General features: G+C 35.1%; 1 protein-coding gene across 1 annotated transcript; it reads left to right on the top strand.

The window, feature by feature from the left end:
- The first annotated feature begins 617 nt into the window (after positions 1 to 617).
- Positions 618 to 22,481, top strand: RNF212 (ring finger protein 212). The gene is made up of 12 exons (XM_052781022.1): positions 618 to 729; positions 2,331 to 2,392; positions 6,462 to 6,536; positions 9,293 to 9,349; positions 12,432 to 12,490; positions 14,633 to 14,697; positions 14,787 to 14,856; positions 15,666 to 15,711; positions 17,062 to 17,125; positions 18,957 to 19,029; positions 19,807 to 20,003; positions 22,444 to 22,481. The coding sequence occupies exons 1-12, from the start codon at positions 618 to 620 to the stop codon at positions 22,479 to 22,481; spliced, it is 918 nt and encodes a 305-aa protein (XP_052636982.1).
- The last annotated feature ends 4,190 nt before the right edge of the window (positions 22,482 to 26,671 follow it).

A 26,671-nucleotide genomic window follows, 5' to 3' on the forward strand; every position in this document is an offset into this window, starting at 1 on the left:
CTGCAAGTAGGTCTGTAAGGGAATTTCCCCCTAAAATTTTCATCAAGAGAAATTAGCAAGCCCTGGGTTTTTTTCAGTCTAAGAAATGAAAATCAAAACTGCTTGTTTTGCTCTTTTTCCTCACCAAAAGAAGCAACAACCAACCTGTGACAGTAAATTAATAACCTTCCCAGATTCCTGCATTTAAAAGAGGGAAAAAACATTACCATTTTCCACACACCTACTGTCCTGATGGCAGCCCCTGCTGCATGGCCGCCTCTGTCAGGAGGACCGGTCTCATGGCAAAGCACCTACCCAGAGCCCTGGCGGCTGGCCCAGTTCAGTCGCCCACCTTTGGGGAAGGGAGGGAGAAATCTCTCAGAGAGGATCCCCTGTTGTGGGCACCTCTCCAGTTTGGTAGTGAGAGGCCAGAAAAAACCCTTGTTTTGGGGGGTCTGCTGCCCTCAGGCCCCCCCACGGGAGGGGCAGCACCCCCCGTCACCTGAGGCCCGGCAGTGCCTCAGACTGGAGGAACATGGCGGAGGGAGGCCTGTAGGCCTCACCCCGGGGGTGGCAAGGAGGGTCAGCATCTGCCTCAGCCACCTGCTCCCTGCCCGGCCCTCCTGCGCCTCCACCCCATGGCCGTCCCGGTCTTTTGCAACGTCTGCTTCTGTGAGCCCCGCAAGCCCACCCCACGGTTCAGCCTCACAAGCTGCGGCCATGTTATCTGTGAGATCTGCCTCCAGAAAGGTAATGGCTGCTGCAGGCACGGGCGGCTTGGCCCTCTGCTTCAGCGGGTCACGCAGTGCTGGTGTGTACACATCTACCTTAACCATTAACATTTCTCACTCACTGTGGAAAAAAGAAAGGCCTGAGCATTTCTTCTTCTCAACCTTTTCAATTCTTGGTATTGATTTGCTTTAAACAGTAAAAACCACTTGTGTCTGCCTCCAGATGAATCTGGCTGGAGCAATGTGGCCTTGAGAGCAAGCCTTAGATACAGAAAACTGGAGGCTTTAATAAAATTTGAGTCTGGATACTTATGATCCATGTTTGCATTGTAAAAAACATAAGATGGCATTCTGTTCTGTCTAATTTTGGAAAGGGCATGCTTTTTCATTAGTGAAAGAGCAATTTGCAAAGCATAGGATTTGTTTAGTGCAGGTTTTGCTAATAGTCTTAAGACATTTTAAATCTCAGTATTGTCACTGAAACACTAGAAAATTTTCAGCAGCATTAGGAGGATTGGAGGTAATGTTTTGAAGCTCCTCTGTGTCATATGCAATTCCTGAGTCATATTCTGGGGCTCCTGTGATGTGCTTAGTTGAAGATCTTTGGAAAAGATAGCGGAATAAGGAAGTTGCTTTGCAAAAGGAAAAAAATAACAGACAAATATCAATATTTTTGCCTTTGAGGTCATGCTAAATGCCCTGGTTTTTGTAAGGGCACACAGAATAAATGATCAACCTGTATTTCAGAATTAAAAACTTTTGACTAAAAGTTTTCACAAGGTTGCTCTTGAGGAGAGATGATCATAAAATGCAGCCTCTAAATACAACTTGCAGGCTCCTAGAACCTGAACAACAGCTTTCCTTTCTGCTCTTAATACTGTTTGGCAGAAAAAAACTGAGACATTATGTATTTTTTTTTGCTGTGGATTCAATAATAATGATAATATCAGATTTAAATTTAACTCTTTAAAGATGTTTATAAACATTGATCCTTAGAATCCTTACAAAAGAAGCAGCTATTAAAATTATCAATTATAAATATTGTAGTAATATGCCTTTACTAGAATTATTTGCTAATATGTTTGCAAATAATCAAATAGACATTTTAAAAAATGGTGATGTTTTAAAAAGTGATTTGATTAATTTTTCACTGGAAAAATTCACAAGGTAAAATTATTATTTCTTTGAAGTTAAGGTTTCATGTATTTTATCAAGCGAGCCAGACTGGGCCCCAATCTAAAAAGTCATATATCTGTTTGACTCTAACTCATTAGTGCACTTAAGCATACATTTAATTAAACCAGGCAAGTAGTCCTATTTAAATCAACAGAACTAAAAGTCACCTGCATTCAGTGACACAAATGATATTCATAAAATCATTTACATGAATGCTTATTTGCAGGAGTAACACCTGATGACATTCACACACATTTTCCCTGTGCAACTGTGTATAATGGTTATAGAATCAAATTCTTTATTCATGCTTATTTGCATTTCTTGTATAACTTTCAGATTCCTTCCACAAGCTCCAAAAAAAGGTTTAAGCATCAAATTCTGTTAAATAGGTATTCAATATCTATTCAGTTTGATGTATATTTTAAATGTGCCTTTACCTTACAGGCAAAAAAGATGAATGTTTGATCTGTAGAATTCCTTGTCATACATTAGTCCTTTCAAAACAGGTAAATGAAGCTTTACTATTGCTGTATTACATTAATCTGTAGTTTGCTTAACAGCTAAATTATTTGCATTACAAAATACTTCCCTTTTGTTTGCCAACTGTGACATGAGTATTTACTGATGATAGGTTGGTAGACTTAGATATTTATGCACTAAACAGCTTTTAGTTTTATGGATTTCTTCAAATAAAAGCCTACAGAGAGTTTTTACATTTTCAGATTCTGCTGGACTGTAAATCACTCCAACCTTTTCAAGAAATGTGACTGGCTGCTGTGTAACTTTCAAACTTTCAAAATGTGGAAAAGTGTTTATTGACTTTGCCATTTGTACATCAGAGAAAGTGGACTGTAATGAATTATTCATGTAATGAATGGAATCAAAAATCTGCATGGTGGTGCATCAATATTTTCAAGTGTATTGGGTTTTTTTCCCTGTTTTCTCTTAAGCTTAACTATTTTCCTCATGGCCATGTGATTAAGAGACTATCTGGAAAATTATTGGGAATTCTTGTTATTCATTAGAGAATTAATAGCCTTTAATTCCCTTTCTTGATAAATCATTAGAAAGATCTAATTTTCCCATTTCTCCCAGGAACCATCTTCTTCTTAGCTAATTTCATAAATGGGTTGTGAAAACATTTATATTTTCCTAGACTGATGCCTACCTAAGAGATAAGCCTGCCTTACAATGGTAGAAGAAAAACACTAAGAGTATTCAATACAGCTAACACATAAAGTCCTACAAGGCTGTAAGGCAATCATGTATGTGAAACAGAGGACAATTTGGGACTAATCCTGAAGAGGTGACCTTGAAGGAGGTCATGATTTCTCTAGATATGTTTAAAACTGAGCTGATGATATCTACATACAGAAATCTCTACCTCTATATACTGTATATAAAAAAGTAAAAAACTGTTACACTATATTTCATATTTGTAAACACAGAACCTTGCAAAACTGAAACAGGGTGAAGAAGACAATGCTACCAAAAGTAAAAAATTACAGCAAACCAACAGAATGCAAACATAATACAAAGGAACAATGCACACAGTAATCAAATAAAAAAACCCAAAAAGCCTCTCATAAAACTTCTAAAGCAGGTATTTTAATAAGCTTTCAATATCAGCCTATCCCGGCTGCAAGTTTTGTTATTAACTTCAGTCACAGAATAATTTAGGTTGTCAGGGACCTTTGGAGGTGATCTTGTCCAACACCTTGCTCAAAACAAAGCTAAGTTTGAAGTTAGATCAGTCTTAAATTGCAGCATTTCAACAGAACTTGATAATTTATTTCAAAAATACTGAAGGAATTTAAAAATGCAATGACTGGGATACTAACAAAAATATTATATGTTTCATTAGAACCTGCCACTGCTCTGGAGGACTGGAAGGAAGCAAATTACCATATTCTTTAAAAAAGACATTCATGATGATTGCTTAGCCTTGATTAAGAACAGATAAAATGATTGGAATGATAATTAAAGATGCATATAAAAAAGTCATGACTCTATAATTCAGGCACCCGAGTGGAAATATACCTGGTAACCTTTATGAGCTTGATGCTATGGAAGAATTCCCAATGAGTAGGAGGTCCTATAAATGTGTTAAAACTCCTCATTAAATTGCATATTGGGGCAATCAACATCTACACATTAAATATTCTCATCTTTACAGTAATGGATGCTTGTCACCTTTATATCTTCCTTCTATGTCTCATGATCCCCACTTGCTTTTTCCCAGAGGATGGTGAAGTGTTATGATAAATCAGAATCTCACTGTTCATTATTTCAGAATATCATATTAACATCTGCTACTCCTCCATGCAACAGATAAAATATTAACAGTGTTATACAAACCTTTATTTTAAAGAGTCTTACATCAGCAACGAAGCTGGTTGTTTCTTATTTTTTTCAGATCTGGTAGGTACTTAAACCAAGGTCATTGCTTTTTTAGGACCCTGAATAGGTTTCTAGAGCTTGCCTCATATGAATACATTTTAAAGATGACAAATGTATTTTTATGAATACAGTCATTTTTCTAGATGAAATTTTATTGTCCTGTTTGTATTTTCTTTACTTAAATACCATAGATAGGTTAGACTGTGGTTGCTACCTGTCTATCTGCTTTTCTCTTTCTCAGTCTGTCAATTTACCCTGTGGAAATTTTTGAATGCTTTGGCTAATGTCAACCAAATTCAAAAAAGCAGAGGAAGTCTCAAATACAATTAATTTCCTCCTGTGAGTTCTATAAAAATTAGTAGCTGGGGAAAGCAAGGAAAAGCAGTTTAGTTCTCCTGGTGAGAGAAATGTGAGTACAGCTCATCAATAATCAGAAGTGCATTTGGCAGCCACATGCACAGTTCTACAGTAACCAAACAGTGCATGCCATCTTTGCTCAGATGAATTGCTATACAGGACATCAAAGTAGCTGATGTCAGAATATGGGGAATGAAAAATATAAACCTGTTGCAAATCCAGGTTATTAATTTAGCTCCTCATGTAATTATTTTTCATACATATAAGACTTAATTCCCTCTTATTATTAAAAATATATAATATAAACACATGTTGAAAATAAGTTTGGCAAATACAGCTGTATTTAGTCTTGGATATTTGACTTTATACTAGTGTTATACTATTTCTGGAGTAGGTAAAAATATTGTCTCTCTATATGTACATTTCTAAATGAAACAAAGCCTAATTCCTTTTTATTTCAATACAATATTTTTAATTTAAGTGATAGCTTATATTTCTATTTTCTTAGTAGCTTAGAAAACTGTTGCTTCATTTACAGTTGGCCTACATCCTATTTGTTTCAATAATTCACCTTTCTTTAATTTTTCAATTTTTTAAACTTTCTGAGATTCTGTAGTACTTCTGGGATTAATTTATATTTTGCCTGCAACAGTTTCAGTTCTTTTTGACTGGATTTTGAAAGGTGGTTCCTTACATGAAGGATGCCTTTTATCTGGGACAATCTTCTTTTATCATCTAAGTACGTTGGGATTGGTTTTGCTTTTTTATTGAACTTTTGACTAGTTGTAAGCCTATCTTCTATTTTACAATCACAATACATCAGAGAACCTTCCAGTTTGCAGTTTACAGGTAGATTTTTTTTTTTTTTGCTAAATTCCTCATTTTTAAAGGCTGTTTACTGTTACAGTAGAAGATAATTGAAATATGATCACTGTTAGTTCTTAGTAATATAACTATTTTAACTTAGTACTATAACTAGTATAACTATTTTGGGGTTGTATTTTGTTTGTTTTTCTCATGAATAAATTAGGAATACATGTATTCTGGATAAAAGTAACACTTAACTAAGTTATCTACATTGCTTTGTAGATTTGGATAGATGTCCAAATGTCAGTATCATTCTGAGATGTGCTTTATATTTTGTAGCATTTCTTTCTCACCATAAATAATAAATATATCTTTATTACACTGATAGCTTAGGTACAGAGCACTTAGCATTTTCTAAAAACACAGATGGCCATTTCTGAGGCCATATCATGATCTCTGATTAAAAGTCTCAGTCATAGAATACTTGAAAAATTCAACTATCATTTTAGGGCTTTTTTCTTCCACTAGGATAGCATTCTGCTACTCAACAGGCAGGAGTGATAAAGGGATCCCAGTCAGCATTTGAGCTATTCTGAAAAGGACTTTGAAACAAAACTGAGTATAAGATGCATCCATGTGGCTGGGGACGGTGAGAACCAAAAAGCCTGGAAAGGGACTGCCAGAAACCTGGCTGTTGGTCTGAAGGCAATGCCTTTTCCAGGGGACCAAAACATCTTCCTTGAATGTCCTCTGGAAACGGTTATTGTCTTAGTTACAATAAGTATATATGTGTGTAATATATTTAAACAAAAGCACAAAGCCTTCCAGATGGTTAGTAAGGGCATTAAATAAAACTGTGCTTGTTTTCAATTTCTGTATCATCCCACCTTTGAGCTGTCTATTTTTTATTTATATACATCAATCAGTTTAAGGAACACTTCACAAAATGTTTTATTTAATATAACTTGCAAATAAAAATGCTAACCTTGGTACACTTTCTTTTCTTGGTAGACAAATCCTGATATTCAATCACTGTTCATGGGAATAGATACATTATGCAAGAAATATTCAAAAGAAATATCACAGGTGAATCTGCCTTAAAACTTTTTAACTCTATAAAATAATCAGCAACTTCTACTGATTTTTATATAAATTGGAAAAATATATGAGTGAATGCTTGAAAATGAATGCATGCTTATTACCATCTTTTCTTCCTTAATTCCACCGTTTCAAAGTTCTTAAGAAAGCATAAATTACTCAACACGGTCACTGCTTATGTTTTCAAACTCTCTCTGAGGACCACTAGTCTGGTTATTTTAATGGTGTAAAATCACTTTCAATGTCATGCGGTGAAAAATTAGATGTGCCAGAACCTTAAACATGCCCAGATAGTGTGCCCTAATTATAGCAATAAAAAGTTACACAGTGAAAACCTGAGTGGGCTAAAGACCTGAGCTGAATGCATGCGCTCTCTCTCTTTTTCTTTTTTTTTTCTTGTTTTAAATCAAAACAGGTCTGCTTTTTTTAAGACAAATGCAATAAATGATTCCAAAGTAAATTTCCTCCCTGCCTTCTGTAAACTCCAGGCAGGATCCTTTCATTCAGGCTTGGTTTCCAGTCCAGAACTTTAGTAGCTGTCTGCGATAAACGAATACATATAAACTGCTATTCCCTCCTCATTTTCTGCATCTCTTCAGCTTGGCTTTGGGATTGTCCTTGTCCTTGTCCCTCTTACTGAGCATTTCAGTGGCAGTTTCAACCACTTTAGGTTGAACTGTGGTAGTACATTCTCCCTGAACCCACCTGTAACCTTCATTGTGTATTCTCATTTCCTTTGGGCTGGTACTTGTTTGATCTTGTGGTGAGCTTCCTGATCTAGCAGGAAAGTAATGCGGGGAAGATCACCTGCTTTCTTCAGTGGTTATTATGGATTCACATTTGCTCTACTCTATGCTTCACAAACTTCTCCAACGCTGAGCACGGTCGCTATTCTCAGCACTCCTTCTCCTAAGATGCATAGGTGACGCAAGGTAAACAAGAAGCCTTCCACTTTTAACAGCATGTACAATGATCAGCAGTTATTCTGTAAACTGAACAAATCCAGACAGCTATACCACCAATCCCATGTGAATACAAACTTCTGTAACACATCAAAGAAAGTAAAAAGAGGACACAGTCTCAAAAGACTAAGGTGGGTTTTCTGTAGCCTGAGATAAGCTATGGAAAACATATTGGAGTATAATTAAGGCATTAAGGTATGTTCAGAACTTCTGCCAGCATCAGAAGACATAAGAGCAGCTTGTGCTGTATTAGGGAAAAGACTTATCTAATCTAATATCCTGTCACAACAGCGGGCACTCTCTCATATGAGAGCAAGGCTGGCATGTAGTGATATGTCTTCAGAACAGCCTCCTAGCTTTCAACAGTTTGTGACACAGGGATTTCTCAAGGTGGGGTTGGTGCCTCTGCATTCAAAAGCTTTTGGTAGATATTTTTCCCCATGTAATTGTCAAGTTGTTTTCTGAATATTTAGCATTTATCGCATACTATGGAAGGGAAGTCCACAGGTTGTAAACTGTGTGATGATTTCCTTTTTCAGGTCTTAACCTGCTACCTGCTAGTTTCGTCTGATACTCTTGAATCCCATTCTAAAGGAAAAAGTAACCATTCCCATGCACTCCATCTGTGCTAATCATCAGTAGACTGCTAACATATCCGTTCTTCAAATGTCTTTTTTTCAGCCATGAAGACTCATATTGTATGTGGTCATTCTTTTACTGAAGCTTTTACATACCTCTGATTAATCTGAACTATCTCCAGACCTACTATATCTTTTCTGAGATGTTAAGCAGACTCAGGATTTAGTAACATATATTTTTTAAAGTGGAATAATGATGTTCCCTATTCTATTCCTCTTTTAACCACTTCTAAGACCTGATTTGCTTTTTTTGACTGGTGCTGAGCACTGAATTGACATTTTTACAGATTTCTCCTTTATAGACCCAAGACCTCATTTCTGAGTGGTTGGAAGCAGCTCAGAACCATTACTTTCTGAGTGGCTGTTTCTTCCATCAGTTCTTCTGAAGACACTTCTGATCCTTTGATGAGTATTCAGTGGGAACCTCCCAGGCTCTTCTACAGTGAATAAAAAGGAGCCATTTCAAATAGATACTCCACTATGGGTTTATCTTCTCAGAGTGTTTCTTTTTGATTGTCTCTATCCCTACACATTTTCTGGCAGTTTTCTTACACATCAGAAGAAAGATTTATTAGTAAGTTATTGCCTATTGTAATTTGTTCCTCAGGCTCTTGTCTTGCCTACCTTGTATGTTTTTACTTTTAACCTGTCATGGTTTATGATCCTCATTTGGACACAAGAAGTGCTTACACACCACCAGACAGTGTGTCTAACAATTATTTTTTAATTAACAGGATATTTTTACAAGGCAAGTTATAATTACCAGTAAGACACATTACTTTTTATGTTGCCATTAATTTTATGTGTTTGCTTAGCACTAATGAGTAAGAAACACCACAGCTAAACTGGCTTCCCAATGTCTTTACCTTGTAATTGAACATAGTGTTAAAATATAAATTCAGTGAAACAAATCTACCAACTCTCGGGTAGGTCATACTAGATTAAATAAACTTTATAAGATTTTCTCTAATAGTGATAATAACTTAGAATGTTTTGTTGGGGAGGATTTAAAGAAGATATGTTAAATACTTATTAAAATATAGAAAAATTTGAATACTGTGAAGTATTTCTTCTCCATGACTTTTTTGCTAAGGTTGCGTAAATGTAATTAGGTGAAGCTTGATATAACTGTATTTATTTTTAGATTTCAGAATTTCAAGAAAAACATCGTAAACATTTATTAGCATACCACAGACAAAAGGTAACTCTAATTGTGATTTTCTTATTTTTGTTGCTTATGTTTGCCTTGTTACTTTGGTTTATTTTTAGAAAATATATTCATCTTTTATTGGAATACTTAGAGTAATTTATCAGGATTGCCTCATTTCTGTCACTATAAATACCAGTTTTTAATTGTTTAAAATCTGTGAGGACTTTATTAATTATGGTTACTATTATTTAATAAAACAGATTTTAGCTGTGGGGTGAAGGAGATTAAATGGAGAGTCAAAGGACAGGGAGAGAAGAAACCATTTCACTGTAGGAGGACAAAGTGGAAGAGGTGGGGAGAGACTGGTACTCAGATGATAAGCCTAGAGGAAAAGAAGACTAGGGCTGACAAACTAAATGAGAAGCTTGAGCAATGGAGAATGAGGCTAAAGGCTAGTACCCCAAAATAGGGATAGCTCAATGGGAAGAGGAATAGAATTAATTATTCTGTGGAGAAGTACTGGATTTGTGACTATGCCTCTTCCTCTGTAGGTTGGAAAGAAAATTTCTTTTTCATTTCTCAGCCACTTCTAAATATTTGATAAAATAGTTGGCTGTTTCATTCATTTCTAAGGACACAGCCAGGTATATTACTTAAAGCTACTTGACAATACTGGTGAATCAACCCATCAGTAGGTGCCCAATGTATGAAATGACAGAGGCAAACTCATATAGCTGGCCAGTTGGCCATTTTGTGTGTGAGGAGAGCATCTGATATGGCTCTCATGGGTAGAACAGCTTGGAAACTTAAGTGCTTGTGTCACATTCTCCACTGTCTTCCATGACTGCATTTGGAATAAGTCCTAGTGTCCTGTCCTTTTGCTTACAAAGCCAGGCCATGGAGGAATCCTGATTTTATGCCCCCTTCTAATCTATTGTACTGACTCCAGATGGTAAACCTGAAAACTGTAGACAAAGTAAAATAAAGCTCTTAACAGAATTTTGCATAAATAGAAATCTGATCTCCAAAGAATCTGTGCAGAGTTTTGTTACTTTTTGATGGTAAGTTTCTAAGCTCTTTACTGTTGAGGTATTCATTTAGCAGTGGTTGTAAAATACTCAAGGATGCTGCTTGACCCAAGGAAGGCGTTTAGGTGACAGTACAGAAAGAGCTGAAGATTTAGTTGGTTGCTATTTCAATGGCACACTGTTTTGGGTGTTTTTATTGTTGTTTTGTCCATTCTATGTATTAGTATTTTAAATCTGCTTTCATTGGATCAGGGTCAGAAGAGGCTGGTTGTCTTAAATATCCTATGTGCAGCTATGGCTAGCACTGGTGAGGCTATTTTGGTGGAGAAATAGCTTGACAGTGAGGCTGAGGTAAGCAAGGAAGAGAAGCATTTCCTTGTGTAATGACATACTCATCTCCTTCCTGTGAGTTTCAGTTAGCAATGCTCCCTCTTTCAGGGCTACTGGGAGGGAGTCTGAAGGAGCTGGGGAAGGCTAGATCACAGCTGGCAGAGGCACACAGGATGAGAGAGTGGGAGTAGATGCTCACACTCAGGGTTATAATCTCCATCTGAGTCTTCCTTCCACTGTCTTTGAGATGAAGGTGAGTGGGAAAAGGATGGAGCAAGAACGATTATCAGTATAAACAGTTCGGCAAATGGCAGTGACCCCGGGGCAGATGAAGAAGCACAAAACTACCCTTTGACACAAGTGCTTCTTCCTGCCACTCTCCACTCTGCAGGTGTTGGCTTTTGAGAAAGGTGGAGTACTGCATAAGGAAATTCACAATCAGGTTCTCATGCTTGGCTATCTTGTTTGTGGCCCCCTTCCTTATTTCTTGTATGTCATCCTTGTCACTCTCAACCAACATGTCTCACGACATTGATAAAAGCTTCTATGTTGCTGTTTCTGTCAGTTGTACAGATACTGCGGTGCAGGTGATAGTGTGTGGTGTGGGCACTTGATGTCCATATTCCTGGCAAGTCTAGACCCTGTGTTGTGCTAGAACCCAAAGGTATTGAAACCCAAATAGTTATTCACCTTATTTAAGGCATTTTGGCCTAAAAATGATGCAGTCCTACAGAGTGACAGGGTAAAGTACATTGTTCCTGACATCTATACTGGTCACTTTCTTAATCAAACCTAGCTTTCATTAGGAAAAAGAAAAAAGAAGAGTACACAAAACCAAATCTTACATAAATTAGATGTTGTCTTTAATCTGTTTTGCAGAGTTTCATATCTGCAAAAAGAGCATATATCTCCCACAAAAAATATGATTTTATAAAGGTATATCAGGTAATGTTATTAAAGAATTTGAATAATATTTTGAGGAGAAGCATGAAAAGTTAACAAGAAAATTCATAATTTGTCTTCAAATCAAAATATGAATAGTGTGAAGTAATGAGGGACTAAGGTCACACAGTGGAAATTAAGGGTAAAATATAGATGAAGTATTGAGGCTATTGAGTAAATTTTTACATCCTTCATAAAATATGATGTATGATAGTGTAATGAAAGACTGTAAAAAATACACATACTAGGGAGCTGACCTAATGTTCTTGACCTTAATGTTCTTCAATTTTGCAAGCTCATAACATTCTTTAATGGAGATATTTTTGATTGTGTCTATAACATAGGAAATACTCTTCACATAAGCTTATTACAAATAGATACTGCAAAGAACTGAATAAATTTTGAATCTGAAATGAGAAATAATGGGAACATGGTATTTGGTATTTTGTACAGTTGTTGGTATCTTTTCCAGATAATTTCATATTAAATGCAACATAACTTTTGCATCAGATATGGAAAAGAGGAATAAAAATAAAAGCAAACTATTTTTAAACACTTTTCTTAGTATTCATTTATCCAATATCACCAGCACACTTCACAAAAGGTAATCAAACTAAGTTTGTAACTGCCAAAAAGAAGCATATATTTTTCAGACTGTTTAATGGATCCATATAACAGCTATAGTCTTGCCCCAATAAATCTGGAATAGCAATGATATCTAAAATTAAAACCAATAGAAAACAGCCTTTCAACACTTTAGAATACTAGTTGTATGAAAATGGAGTTGTATATCACACAAATAGATTTTGTTTAAATCTATGATTTTCTCACAGACAGTAAAGTTGGAAGAATCTCTCAAGAAAGTAACACAACAAATGCATCAGATACAATGGTAAGAGGTTTAATGCAGCAAAAGTAAATGAGAAATAGTCTTTGTAATCAAACAACAGTAAGTTTAATTGATAAAACAATAAAAAAGTCATGCTTTGTTTGCCTTTCTCATATAGTGTGTTGTATAAATAGAAGAAGCTTATTTTTATAAAAATAAATGAACAGTTATTTCTGTCACCAGGTCGATTTTCTTCACATTAATCAAGCCTGTCAGGAAGGAATTCTTTTATTTTTAAATTCAAGTCAGTAGTTACTCTAAAAATGAATTTTTAGCAATCTCTATCATATAGATATTAAGTTTTAAAATTTTTATTTGCATTTACATGAACATGTTTGGTTTTTTTCCAACGGGCTTTCCAACATCAGCTTGGAAAGTGCTATGATATCTTTCCTAGTATCTAGCCCATTTGCAAAATTACCAGGTTTTTGTAACATGATTCTCATCTTCTCTGTTTCTTGTAAAAATCAACTTCTTGACTCAAATTAGTCTTTTTTCACAAATGTGGCAAGGAGATAGCCAAGAGGTAGCTCATTGTTATTCCCCTGCTGTTACACGTTAATCTTTCCATCTTATTTATTTCCAATTTAAAGACAAAGTTCTTATTGATCCCTAAGTGCACTCTGTGCTATTACTTTTCATTTCATTAAATTTTATTTCAACTATTTGTTTGAAAATATCACATTTTTTAAATCATTATGTAGTTCTCCTCAATATTGATGTAACTTTCTACCTTCAGAACTTTCTGTCTCAAGATTTCACAAACTACGGGCTATCCCTGAGTCATCAGGGAGTATATTAAACAGGACCAGTTATGAGACTAAACTGAAGGGGACACGTCTAAAAACATTTCTGCACTGTCTTCATCCTTTTTTGTTGCTGTTTCCCTTTTAACGTTATTTATAGCATACATACCTGAATTAATCACTCTTATCTCTGCTTTAAAGTCCACATGACCTATACAGCACTCTAATGTTTAAATTGAATTAACACAGAAAAAATGTAGTATCTTACTACTGTTTAAAAAAATCTGCTTACCAGAACATAAAACAAAACAAGATATCAGATTGATCTACTGTGATCCACTTATGGTGAAATTATGAAATTTTCCATATAGCATTTGTTTCTATGTCCTATTTTATCCTTCCCATTTTCTAAGATTTCAAAAATATCTGGGAAAAAACCCTAACAGGCATTGTCTGCTTTTCCCTTTTAGTGAATATGGGTATTAAGAGCACTTAGTGTATAGTTACAATGTAATTCTCCCTATAGATCCATCTTCTTGAGAGAAGCCCTTCATGAATGCCACTTTATGAATACCAGTGATCAAGGGTGCTGAAATCTCCTTAATAAGCCAGTTCATGAAGCCAGCAATTTAATTGCAAAATTTTGTTGATCTTTATTCCTTTTCTGTGCTTTTTCAGTGTAGACTTTCTTTTGACTCTGACATGCACATAATACTGTGTTATGCTCTCTTACGCTTCTTGGTGTACTATAATGGAAAGAAAAACAGTATAAAGGAAACTATGTATGTGGTGGATTATCATAGTTTATACATTTTTATCCACTGCCTCCTTTTTCTTGTCTGCATTTCAAATAAATAGAATTTTGGTTATACCACACACAGAGTTCTTACTGAATTTCAGATTTTTCAGAGGTCTACCAAGAAAGTGTGACTTAGGGCGTCGACTTGCATGCCCAGTAGATATGTTCTATTTATGGTCATTGGCAAAGGTATCAGTTTTACATAGCTGTTGATGAATAGTATAAATATGCCAACATTTCTTTTGATAACTCGATTTTTTAAAGTTTGGAAAATGTATACGTCGAAATGAAGATTTTTGGCTCAACTGTAGTTAATAGTTGTATTTTAAGATCTGTTGTTCCATAAAGTACATAATGTTATCCTAAGTTGATATTATTGGGCATGTAATGACTGATACAGACATTATGATAAAGAGAAGTAGTTAACAGCTTATCAATCAAATACATTGTTATTTTGCTTCATTGCAAATAGTGTCACGTTAAAACCAGCTATTGATGAACAAAATGCTTTGATTTTATGCTTTATTGACCAGCTAAACAAATGAACTAACCAAACCAGCTTTCAATTTATACCTGTTGTTTCTTCTGTTTCCCCTTTAGTATGAAACTTCCTGAACAAACTACACAACGCCCATTTTCCAGTGCAAGTAGAAATCCACTTTCCAGTAAGAAGTGTTGGTTTAAGATACTAACTATGGAATACATATCACTAGATATAGCTATGTTCTAATATTAAATTTATTAATGACTTTAGTTCCTTCAAGAAAACAAGATGGTTATTCTTCATGTTCTCTTCATCCTAGTCATCCTTCCTCTTCTGAAATGTAGGTACAAATCTGTAAATTTTCAATGAAAATCTTAACAGTGACAATATACTGATATTTTATACAGAAAGCCATTTTTTTTGGTAGTGAGTTTAAAATAAGTATATTTTCTGATTTTGCATTTTGTTTCTGCAAACTGTGTAAGTAGGAAAGAACTGGAGAGGGTCTTACCTATCCAAGTGTACATCATAACTACTTCTATAGATTGCCTTTGTTATCACTGGAAAAAATTCTAAGGCATGATGCACGTTATTCTACAGGCTTTCTGGATAGATTGATTAATTAGTGAGGAACTCTTCCCATTGACTGCACGGAAAAACTTAATGACTTGTACAGACACCTATATATACATTGTAGTTGTCTAAAGTTAGATGGGATGAACTCCAACAAGGCTCATTAAATTTTAAATAAATTGAACATACAACTTGCTCAAGCTAAAAGATTTCCATACCTGTGACTTTGACTTTATTTTTTATAAAAAATAAAATTTCAGAATGCCCTTGTTGTGGAGACAAGTGACAAATACATAAACATGCATATTTATTCTGACTTAAATACAAGAATAACAATGCTAATCATAAAATAACTTTCTCTGTGAATGTCTAAACCAAAGTTCAAAATCAATAGATTTTTCTTACTGCTAGTGGGTTTTGGAACAAGTCCTAAATACTCATATGTGTTATGCATTATGTATTATGCTTTTCTGTTATTAGTCAAATACAACATGAGAATATAGCGTAATTTTAGTCGTTATAATGAATGTGTTATTTTTATTACAATGTCATACTTATTTTGAACTTTGTTGTAAGAATGGAGTCAATGGAGATTGATCCTGTACCTTCACCAATGAGGAAAGTAAGTGGTATTTTTATATATGTTTATATATGTATGTATATTTACATACAAATGCTTTTGATTTCTCCTACTCTGTTAATACTGCAAAAAAATAGGATCGTCCCTCCACCTCCTTCAAAAAAATTCTTATGTATGTGCTGATTTCAGCTATGCTTGATGCTTAGTAGAAGTCAGATGTTCCTAAAAAAGGAACCAAAAGAAAATAAATCACAACATTGATTTCTGGAATTATATTTTAAACTTCTGATGCTAAATTAAATGGCAAATTCTTGAAATCTCAGTGCGCTTATGTTATAAAAATGTTGTAACTGTTTCCAAAATAAATGTTGGTAATGCATGAAACTGAGAGTTGCAATTAAATTTAAGTTCTAATATATTAAGGAATAGAAATATATGTAAGATTTCCACATTCACCAGACCTCATGTAGATGTCTGCAGGGCAGATTTATGCTAGCATCTCAAGGTTTCCTTAATAACCTATAGATTGTTTGTATCCATAGATAGACCTATATCCATAGGTATAACCTACGGATTAATATGTGTGATTCATCTCATTCTAAAGGGAACTTATTGGTCTCATTCCTGATTCTCTTCCTTGACCATAAAGGGAATTTCGGGGGATCAGGCTGGATGTAAATGCTGTCATTGCAGATGTCTGAAGTTACAAGAGGTGAATCACTTGGCACTCCACATCACACTGATTTTCAAAACATTCCTGAAATTTCATTTCTGATGGATAAATGTTTTTTTAAGCCACAAATCAAGCCAGTCATTTTCTTTCACCTTTCATAAACAATTTTGTTTGCTGCTTGACCAGGTGACCTTGCTTCTGTCTATGCTCAGGGGCATCAATGTGTGTATAGTATCTTCACGTGTTAAGAAAAAGCTAGGTGTAGAAGTCAGTGGTCTAAAAGCAGTGTTAGAACCTGATATTTGAGTAAGGAATTGCAAGCTTGGAATGACATCTCTAACATGAGAATGAAGGCAGGAGTTTTTCACTGTATTAGTATTCAGATTAGGAGAGAGAACATCCAGGAACAGGTGATAGCTTAAGAATGGAATCTTAGCACAGAAAATTATGTAAGTGATATTTTTCTTATGTGAATGTGACAGAGACGACTTCTTGGAATAAAACTAAAATACATGTACTTTTTCTGTCCCTGTAGATCTGTAAAAAATAACAACTTAATTCTGAGGTTTTGCATTTTAGTGCTATGAACAAAACTGGCAGCAGAGAGCACCAGAAATCTGCAGGCTTTATAGACCTCAAAAACGTAACATTATTGCTAAAAATACTTAAATAATTAACATACTTATTACACTGTAATTAATACCTTGCCATTCATTTAGCCTGAGACACCGACTGGTCCAACAAGATTATCATTAATAACTCCACCTCAAGATGGACGTATGGGTGAGTAAAAATCGAAGTTCATAACTGGATAACATTTGTATTGCATTAAGAGGATTAATAAATTAAAATCTGTATATTAGCAATTTACTGAGCAAACTTGAATTGTGTTGAGGTAAAAGGAACTTATCATGTATGCATCAATCCAGCAGATGGGAAATGGTTAAAAATGAAGAATGAAATAAGTCTTCCTAGTACTGACCTACTCTGTTCTGTGTATAATTACTTGTAACCAAAATGATTTTTGCTGAGCAATCATAGGCAACAGTTGCAAAGAAAATACTGTAATGATGTGTATGGTTGAACAGAACAGGCATACTTGCCATATATGTTGTTGACCTTCTATTAACCTTCATAATTATATTTGTTTATAGTTACCAGAGATTAACATTGTCCATAATGTCATGTTAAAAATCACATGAGCAAAAGGGGGGAAACTAAATGGAAGTTACAAAGTATTTCATAACAAAAGCAAGGCAATTAAGTTGAGACCAAGAATTTCTTCAGAAAGGTGATTTTTGTTTTTCACCATATCACAGTAATAGGATATAAGACATTTTACCTGCCTGTACTTCCTTTCATTCCGGGGCTGTTGCAGAGCTTGGGTAACACTCTGAGGTAAATAAGACATGAATGACAGCCTACTGATATTAGTGCAGTCTCCTTGAGTACTGTTTATTCGTGAGGATTTTCCCAGATATTCCTAATGTTCTGCAGGTCTATCATTCATGTGTCCCTCCCGTTCTTGGTTTTACATTCAGCGTGTTTCTGTAACAGTCCATTCTCAGGCAGTCTTTCACCTGGCTTCAGCAGTTAATAGAATCATCTCTAGCCACTTAAGGAGCTTTTAGCACTCTTGTGTTTTTACGTGGTGTAAATGTCCCGAAACAATGACAAATGCAATTGCAATGCAATTGTAATGAAGGAGCAAAAATTGCTTTTGCTATGTTATGTCCAATTTATATACTCGCATCCTTCCTAAATGCATGCTTGCCTATAAATTTATGGATAACGACGGCAAGAGTTGAGGTTAACTGTTTTTTTATTGTGTTTAAATATAAATAGATACTTAATGAGATAGTAAAAGTATATGCAGAACAGTTATTTGTTCAGCACATACCAGAATCAACCCATAAAGTTTTGCAGTGGACAAAGCTGAATGAATCAAAGCGTACTTGCAAAAGTAAGGGCAAGTAGAAACAATGATTTAATGGTGCACTAAAGAAAGTTTCCTTCTCAGAGATGGACGGGGCAAAAAAGGATAGCTGAAGAAGTGGAAAACCTCAGCAGAGCTATCTGGATAATCTAATAATAGTCTAATAAATGAGACAAGGTGAAATAAACCAACATAAGTGTTTAACTTCAAAAAGCTTTGCAGGAATGGTGCAATATGATGTTTTTGTGACATCTAACCTCTATATAGGATTAATCTATTGAGATTAAAGACAATTTTTCACCTTTACCCTCTGTTGGAGTACTGCTGAGGACTTTTGATAGCTTTTACTTTTGCTGGATCTTCTTCCAGCAAGAGGTACTGGAAGACAACTCATGCCTCAGCAAATGTCTTGTCTGTGCTAAATTGTAAAAACACATTATTAATTTTTAGGGCTATTTTAATCCTTTCTCAAGTGACATGGTGACTTCATTTTGTCAACCAATTCCTTATCTTTCATTGTCTGTTGTAATTGTGCACCATTTCTAATCCTTGAATAAACCGATCATGAGTTTGTCCCAAATAATACACTTAAAGTACTAATCTTTGTTTCCAAGGTTATCTCTTAAGTAAAATGTGTAATTCATGTTGGTCCTGCTTTCAAAAATTCAATTCTTACAGGTAGTGTATCCTACAGAGGTACTCAGTCATCTGGAATAATGTCAAGTCAAAATAGTAGAGCAGGATCTACAAGGTAATTAAATACCTTTTCAGGATGCTGCTGTCTCCTATGAGAGACTGAAATTTCTCTTGTCTGGCCTATATTAATCTGTATGTTTAAAGGCTATATTCTATATCTGAAGAATGTTATTGTGCAGGCTAGCTATCACCTATATGAATGTGTTTGATTTTGTTGGAAGGTTTTATTTTGGAATTGCTTTCTTCAAAAATGTGCAGAGATAATCTGAGTTCCTGTAGCTGTGGACATCTACAGTCATGGTACTTTTACACAAAGGGTAGTAATTTTATAGTAAGAAAGTGCAACGACCTCTCTGCTTTATAATTCTTCTAAAAATCAGAGCTGACAACACAATATCTATTCTCTGAATAACTTGAACCTCTTCATGCAGCATGTAGTAGGTGTTTCAGGTTTTTCATCTAAACATTGAAAATGTCTCAAACTGTGAAAATTATTAACATAAAGAAAAAACTTAAAATGGTTCCAGAAAAAGTAAACTCTTGTTCTCTATAATCATTAAGCCAAATAATCTTCCTAGCACAAATTTAAAATGTATATATAACAAAATATTTTTTTTCCATTTCTGATTCTCATATCATTTGTTTTCTCCTTCTGCTTTTTAAAATATGTAAAAATCCTAAAGAAGTAAAAATCTGATAAGGAATATATAGAACACAATAAATTATAGCATTTTCTATTAAAATATTAGCACTCTGAATTTAAGTGGTTTTGAAATCTCTTGTACTATGAAAGTAGCCTCAAATCTTATCCACTAATTAATTTCATTAACAGATCCACACCTATAAAACTACCACATAGTGGATGTTCACTTACATCATCATCTGGATCACAAAGCAGTAGAAGGGGGTCATGGGCTGCTTCTGATTTCAGAACCCCTCAGTTGTATCCATTTACATCACCTTCCCCACAGTCATCTGTAACAAGACAGCCAATCACCATCTCTGGACTTCTGCAAAGACAGCATTTAGGCAAGTATATTTTATAAAATAACAACATTTAACACTTCCTGAAAAATTTTCAGCATAACATGCTTATTACTCATTTACTAGAGAACAGTAAATAAGAAGTAAATTAAGCAACACAAAAATGATATTTCAAAATTGGAAGTAGACTGTCAGCAAAATATGAAAAATGTTGATGTTTATGATCTGTATCTTGCCTTAGTCTTCTGTGCAATAGAATATCTGCTGTGAAAATGTGTTCTTGCTTCATCTTGGAATGATATTTTAAAAGAGATTTAAAACTGAGAGTATCCATAATTGTTTTCTAGAAAAAATACCCATTCTAAATAATGCAAAGCATGTAATAATTCGGCAAAAATTAATCTTGCAACAAGTCCCAAGTATGGAGTAGAGAAAAGAAACACATGAGTGGAGGAAGTGCAGCAAACTCAGTGGGAGTCATAGCAAGACTGAGATAGTCAACAGGAGTCCTTTAATAAAGCAGAATAGTTGAGTTGACACATGGAAAAGAAGGAAAAAAATGTCTATAATGAAAAGAATGAATGGGAGGCAGCTCCTGTGTGACTAAATGTCGCGCTGTAGAAAGTGGGTGACAGTTGACATCTCACTATGTCCAACAGAGAAAAGAAAGAATATAAAAGGAAACTGCAGTATTCTGAGATTAAGAAGTGAAATATTAGTTACCTGGTTATTAGGAACTAGGCAATATTAATGGAAATGAACAAATGAGTGAACTCATTCTGAAAATTAACAATGGATAGGGAATGAGCAGATGATGAGACAGAGCAGAGGAAGGAAGGTGTGTTAAGGAAGAGAAAAAAAGGTGAGGTTATTAAAATGGTGGGAAGTAGAAAAGGAGCCCAGAACAGGGCATGGGACAGAAAAAAGGCTATAGATGAAACAGATTCAAGAATTTATGAAGGATGGAGATAAGAATGCAGAATATTAGTGTAAAAGAGGAAGCAGGATGGACCAAAGGAAAAAAGATGAGAGGACACTAAAGGTTATTTTTCCTGCGAAGCAAGAAAAGCACAAAAGAGACACTCTGGATAGTTACAACAAACAGACCAAACAAAAAAGCAAAGAATAAGGACATGATGGGAACAAAGTTAAAGAAGACAAAAGCGTTTTCTGGTCTTTTATTTTTATGTTTTATAAATATTATTATTTATTTCACTGTACTTCTCTGTCACACGCTCTGTGTCTTCACAGTTTGGGAGAAAAGGCTTAGATGATAATTATGATTTATTGCTGGTGATTCTTCCCATAATCTGTATGATATTAATTTTATTTCTTTTATAATTACCTGTTATCCTGTCACAGACTTCAGTAGTAATCTTCCCAATCCCAATGATTTTTTCAATCCTAGTACTGTTCTCTCATTTGCCAAATTTTCTGTCTCAGCTTCACATTTCTTAAAGATCTAGCTCTCAAGACACCCACATAAATGTCCACAAGTGACAGTAAAAAGGGAGATAGTCTAGGGTATTATTTGTTGAGTGCAGCATAAAACTAGCAAAAGTAGCTGCATAGAGACCAGCCCAAGAGGGGTGTAGGTAGGAGTTGCACTGGGGCAGATTAATTCATAAAATCATAGAATCATAGAGTCATAGAATCATAGAATCATAGAACAGCCCAGGTTGGAAGGCACCTTGAAAGATCATCTGGTTCAGCCTCCTGTGGGAAAGGGAGCCTAGATAAGGTTATGTAGTACCCTGACGGATCACATCTTGGAACCCTAATTCTTCATATTGCAGAGTTTACAGTGCAAGTGAAATCTTTGTTATTTACATTAAAAGGATAATTCAGCTATGAAGCATTTTTCAGTCCATATTAAGAAATGTGACCTTTCTATTCCAGAAGTAACACATCCCAAGCAGTTTTGAGTTCATGAAACTTCATGAAACCAAAATAAATGTATTTTAAGAAATTCACTTGCACTCAAGTTATGAATGCTTATAACTTGTGGAAGCGTACATCATAATTGTTTTTCTTGTGGAATTTCTGAACAGTGATATAGCATGTCAAATAATGCATGAACCTGATAGAATCTGTAAATAATGTACTGGAAATTGAAGATAAACAAAAGAGCAGCTATATTTAACTTAAGTATTAGTTGTCTTTGAGCTATACAGTTACAAGTTAATTGCAGTTCATATGCAGAACAATGCTTTGGACGTTCACTTGCGTAGCTGAAATTGGAATAAGGCAAAAATGCTTTTACGGAAAGAGAAACCTAATTCTTTTATATAAATACAAAGGAGCATATATAGATTCATAAAGAGAGATATACAAAAGTTCTCATCAAAATGTATGGGTTTTATTTTTAATTTTTGATAGTTTTTGCTTTCTTTCTTCCTTAAGATATCAAAATAATTTACATGAATAAAGTTTTCCTTTAGTCTTACTAAATTTTTTTCCATTTGTACTTGTATTCTTGTTCTAGGATCAACTAATCTTGGAGGACATTCAACAGAAAGATAAGCAAACATCTGTGAATTGTTTTAGTCAATAAGCATCTGGAGAAGCCCTACACAGTCTTTGGATATCACAGTATTTGTAATTTCTATAAAATGTCAAATTGGCATAAAATAGCTAACTATTCAGCATGAATAATGTATTTCAGACATCACTGATCTTGCTGATTAACATCTACGGTAGTTTTAAACAGGACTACAAAATCCTCTTGCTGTTTTTAGAAATTTTGGCTTAAAATATATTGTATAAATAAACAGCCTTTATAAACTAAGTGTTAAGACAAAACATGATTATATATTCAATGAGCATTCCTTGCTGTGAATGCATTGAGCTGCAGCAGAACTCTATTTTACATGGTTGTACCTGTATTAGAGATGAGCCCCAGTCCTAAAAAAATTGTAATTTATGGACTTTTGATTCCAGAATTCCAAATTTTGGATCTTACTCAATAGATCACTTTTTGTTTGCACTGTTGAAAGGGGTAAGGTTTGAGGGATATTACATTCTAGCACGCTCTGCCTAGCTCATAATACAGTAGCTATTCCATACTCCAAGAAGTTTACCATTTGATTTAGGTAGCAATGATTTCTTCCCAAAATAGAACAAAATGGGGGAACTGGGATGAACAGACAAAACACAGTGGAGACTACCTTTACTCTCACACAGGAACAGCAACTGGATACTCTGAATGATGGGTGCCAGAATGCAACCTTTTTCTTTTGAGAATAACTCTTAAGTTGAAATCCCCACTATTAGTATGTATGTCTGGCAAAATTTTGCTATGACTGAGTCACCAAATATGGACCTTTGTTTTGTTTTGTCCCTAACTTTACCTGGACTATTTAAAAAACAATAAAACTAAAAGCTGTTTTTTTGAGAGAAAGTCCCCTGAGTACATGATGAATTTCTTTTGGGTTGAAATGTTTTGCTTGACCTGAAAGAAAAGTTAGAACAGAAAGGGGAGTATAAAGAAGTTTTTTTGTGATGCTGAGACAAAGTGTTAATTCACCCAGAAAACACAAGAGTGAATGATTGTTCTTACTATCTCTGAATTTGGTTTCATTATTCTTACATCATCTCCCTAGCTAGCTACTGCAACGAGTTTTTAACTGGCAAGTGTGCCCTGTGAATGAGAGTAAAATAGGTGGAGAAACAACTGTTTTGTGAACATCTCTGGATCAGGAGCTTCCATAACAAATTTTAAGCTTCACATTTCCCTTATTTCAATGTAAAACTGCTTTTACTTTTTTACTATGGAAAGTTGTGTGTTTTCTCCTCCCCAATATTCTTATACTTCCAACTTTAGATGGGATTTCTAAGTAAATTTCCTTTCAAGCAAACTTCTATTTGAAAGATTTAGTTTTACGATACCACAGACATATATAAGTAAAGGAGTGTGGTGTAACTTCTTAAAATTCCTACTCTCCTTTAGTTCCAGGTGAGCTAGAATAACTTGAAAAATGAGACTAGTAAAATATGATTGCCAGCTTCCACATAAGTTGTGCCCCAATAGTTTTCTGTTTGTTTGGATCACAAGACCGTATTATTTCTAATTTTTATTTTATCACACTGCAGAGTCATACTATAGCTTTTATAATTGCTGAAAGTTGCATTCTACAATCAGGTGAAATATTTGGGTTTTATTACTCCCCCACCCTGCTGCTGTCGATTGCATGGCTGTGAATGAAGGCAGATTCTGAGGTTGATAAAGCTGCAAAGTTGTGTCTGTGAATGGGACTTGTCTGAAGGTTCCCCGGAAAGAATCATATAGGAAGGAGTCACATATGCTAGTTCTACAGAACTAACAATAATGAAAAATACACCCTGTCATTCAAAGATGTGAATAAGTATACCCAGAGAGCTGAATGATTGCTGTATTGCTGCTCTCTACAGTGGTTTCTACACAAATTCAATAATGATCTTCACGGCTCTGGTAATCTTCACCAGTTCACCTTTTCTGTGGAAAAATCTTGACGCAGAGTGTGTTTTGTGGCTGTAGGTTGAGAAAAGAACTTGGACCATCACATGAATACAGAAAAGTAGTATAAAAATGGGTAGTTATATAATTTTACTTCTGCTTTGAACTACTTAGTAGTATCCAGTAGTATCTTTTACTTAACAGGTACTACTTAATCTATTTGAGCCCACAGTCCCATCCTGAAGGGGAAAAAAAAATGCTCATCTTCAGAGATGTTACAGCTTTGAAATGCATTTTTAAGAGAAAACAGAATGTAATCTGAGTAAAAAAAAGGCACAGGAGCTATACATGCTGAGTAGAAATACCTTTGAAAGACATGGTCTTGCTTCCCAGTTCAGACGAAATGAAAATTTTGAAAACACAAGTTAATGAAGTGACTATAATGTGAAATTTTTCAAAACGTACGTCTAAGTGGCTCTCATATAATGCAAAATAATTGCTAGAAAAAAAACAATTAAAAAGAAAAAAAGCCATTTGAGGAATGTAATTTGCCAAATTCAATGCTTTTATCATTTGTTAAAAAAAAATTGAAAATACTTAATTCAGTATTTTCTTCTTTAAGAGGACGAGAATAAAAAAAAGCAAAGCTTCCTCTATCTGCCAATAAGCACACAAGTTTCTATATTCATCTTTTAGGCATCCATCTTCACCAAAATTTTCTTGCTGTCGTGAGAAATCAATGTCCTTTAATCTTTAAGGAAATTTGCAGTACACTAATGATACACCAGAGGGTGCTAACTTACCTCTAAACAAATTTATTTAGTCATACCACTCTTTTGGGTAAGGGAAGTAAAATCTGTACTATTCTGGCCTTTTCAGTTTGGAATTTATATAGAAAACCTACAGATAATAAAAAGAAGGGCAACAAAGTGAGGTAGAGTCTGAAGATAAAACATCAGAAAAGCACCCGAAGATGAACAAATGTGAGGGACTGAGTGAAACTAAACTGGAAGTTAAAACATTAATTCAGATACAGTAGTCCACAAATATATGAAAAGTAAAAATGGAAGCAGGGATTAGTCATGCTGGTGGGGTAAGCAGTAGTGGTCTGAAGGAAGAAATTATTCAGGCTTGATATTGAGAAACTTCCTTAACAGAGTACTTTGGCAACGCACTAATCTCTTGGGATAGGGTCAATGCACCATCACAGTGGGTATTCAGGACTTCAGAGTTAAGATGCCGGTGCTAAAGCTGTGGCGTATAGCTTTGAGAACCACAGTGACTGAACTGGTCTCAAGTTCTTTTTAGTGTCTCTGTCTGCAGCTTTCTGGCTTTAAGTCATAAGAGGGCACTAATTTATCTTTTGCAGTTTTGTGGGAGAGAACACGAGAGTATATATTTCACTACAAGGGTGTTTTATGCACATACAGATAATAGCATAAGATTTTATTACAAGTCAGAATCATGCTATTCATGCAACGGGGTCACCATTAATGCTGAATGTATCCTCTTGTTTGCATTATTGTTGCCAACTTCAGCTTCATTTCACAGTCATCACCTTTTTCACAAGGTGACGCTTATACCATATAAGGTAGCACCATGTCTATTTATTGCTTTGTAATACAAAGGAAGTCTGTTGCAGACAAATGCTTAGTCTGTTAGACATAATACCTGATACTTGCCAAGTAGCATTTTCTACAATTGTGCCAATTAAAATGCGAAATTGCTACCACTTATTTTTGAACTCTCATGTTCTGGCAGTCAGGAAAGAATGCCATAACTCAACAAGATGCAGCACTGTCGGCTTATCTATGATAGTCCTATTTTTCCTCTAGAATTTAACCTGCTCATGACCTGAGGAAATGCAATTTGATAATTCCCTCCTTCTGTGGTCTCTGTGTCAAAAGTGCCAACATACGTCAGCCTGTAGATCAGCTTTGCATGCCTCTGGAGCACATGCTGTTTCTGATGGTCAGACATGTGCCGTTGTGCCAGATTCTTCCTACAAATCTCTTCTGTGCAGATAGAAACATCTGCGCGGATAGGAGGATGCTGCTCATGTCCATGCTGTGAGCGTTTGGGGTTCTTTCATGTTGCACCTTTAGGATTGCTAAATCATCAGCTCCAGCAAACTTTAGCACTATGCAGTCACTAAATGATATGCATCACTAGAACCCCTGACTGCTACAGCACTTTGCAGGGAAAACTGCCTGATTAGCACCAATGTGGACCAGTGCCCTTCATAACAAAAGGATCAGCTTTCTGGATGTCTTCATGG

Source organism: Harpia harpyja, chromosome 2, assembly GCF_026419915.1.
Source record: "Harpia harpyja isolate bHarHar1 chromosome 2, bHarHar1 primary haplotype, whole genome shotgun sequence".
NCBI classification, from domain to species: Eukaryota; Metazoa; Chordata; class Aves; order Accipitriformes; family Accipitridae; genus Harpia; species Harpia harpyja.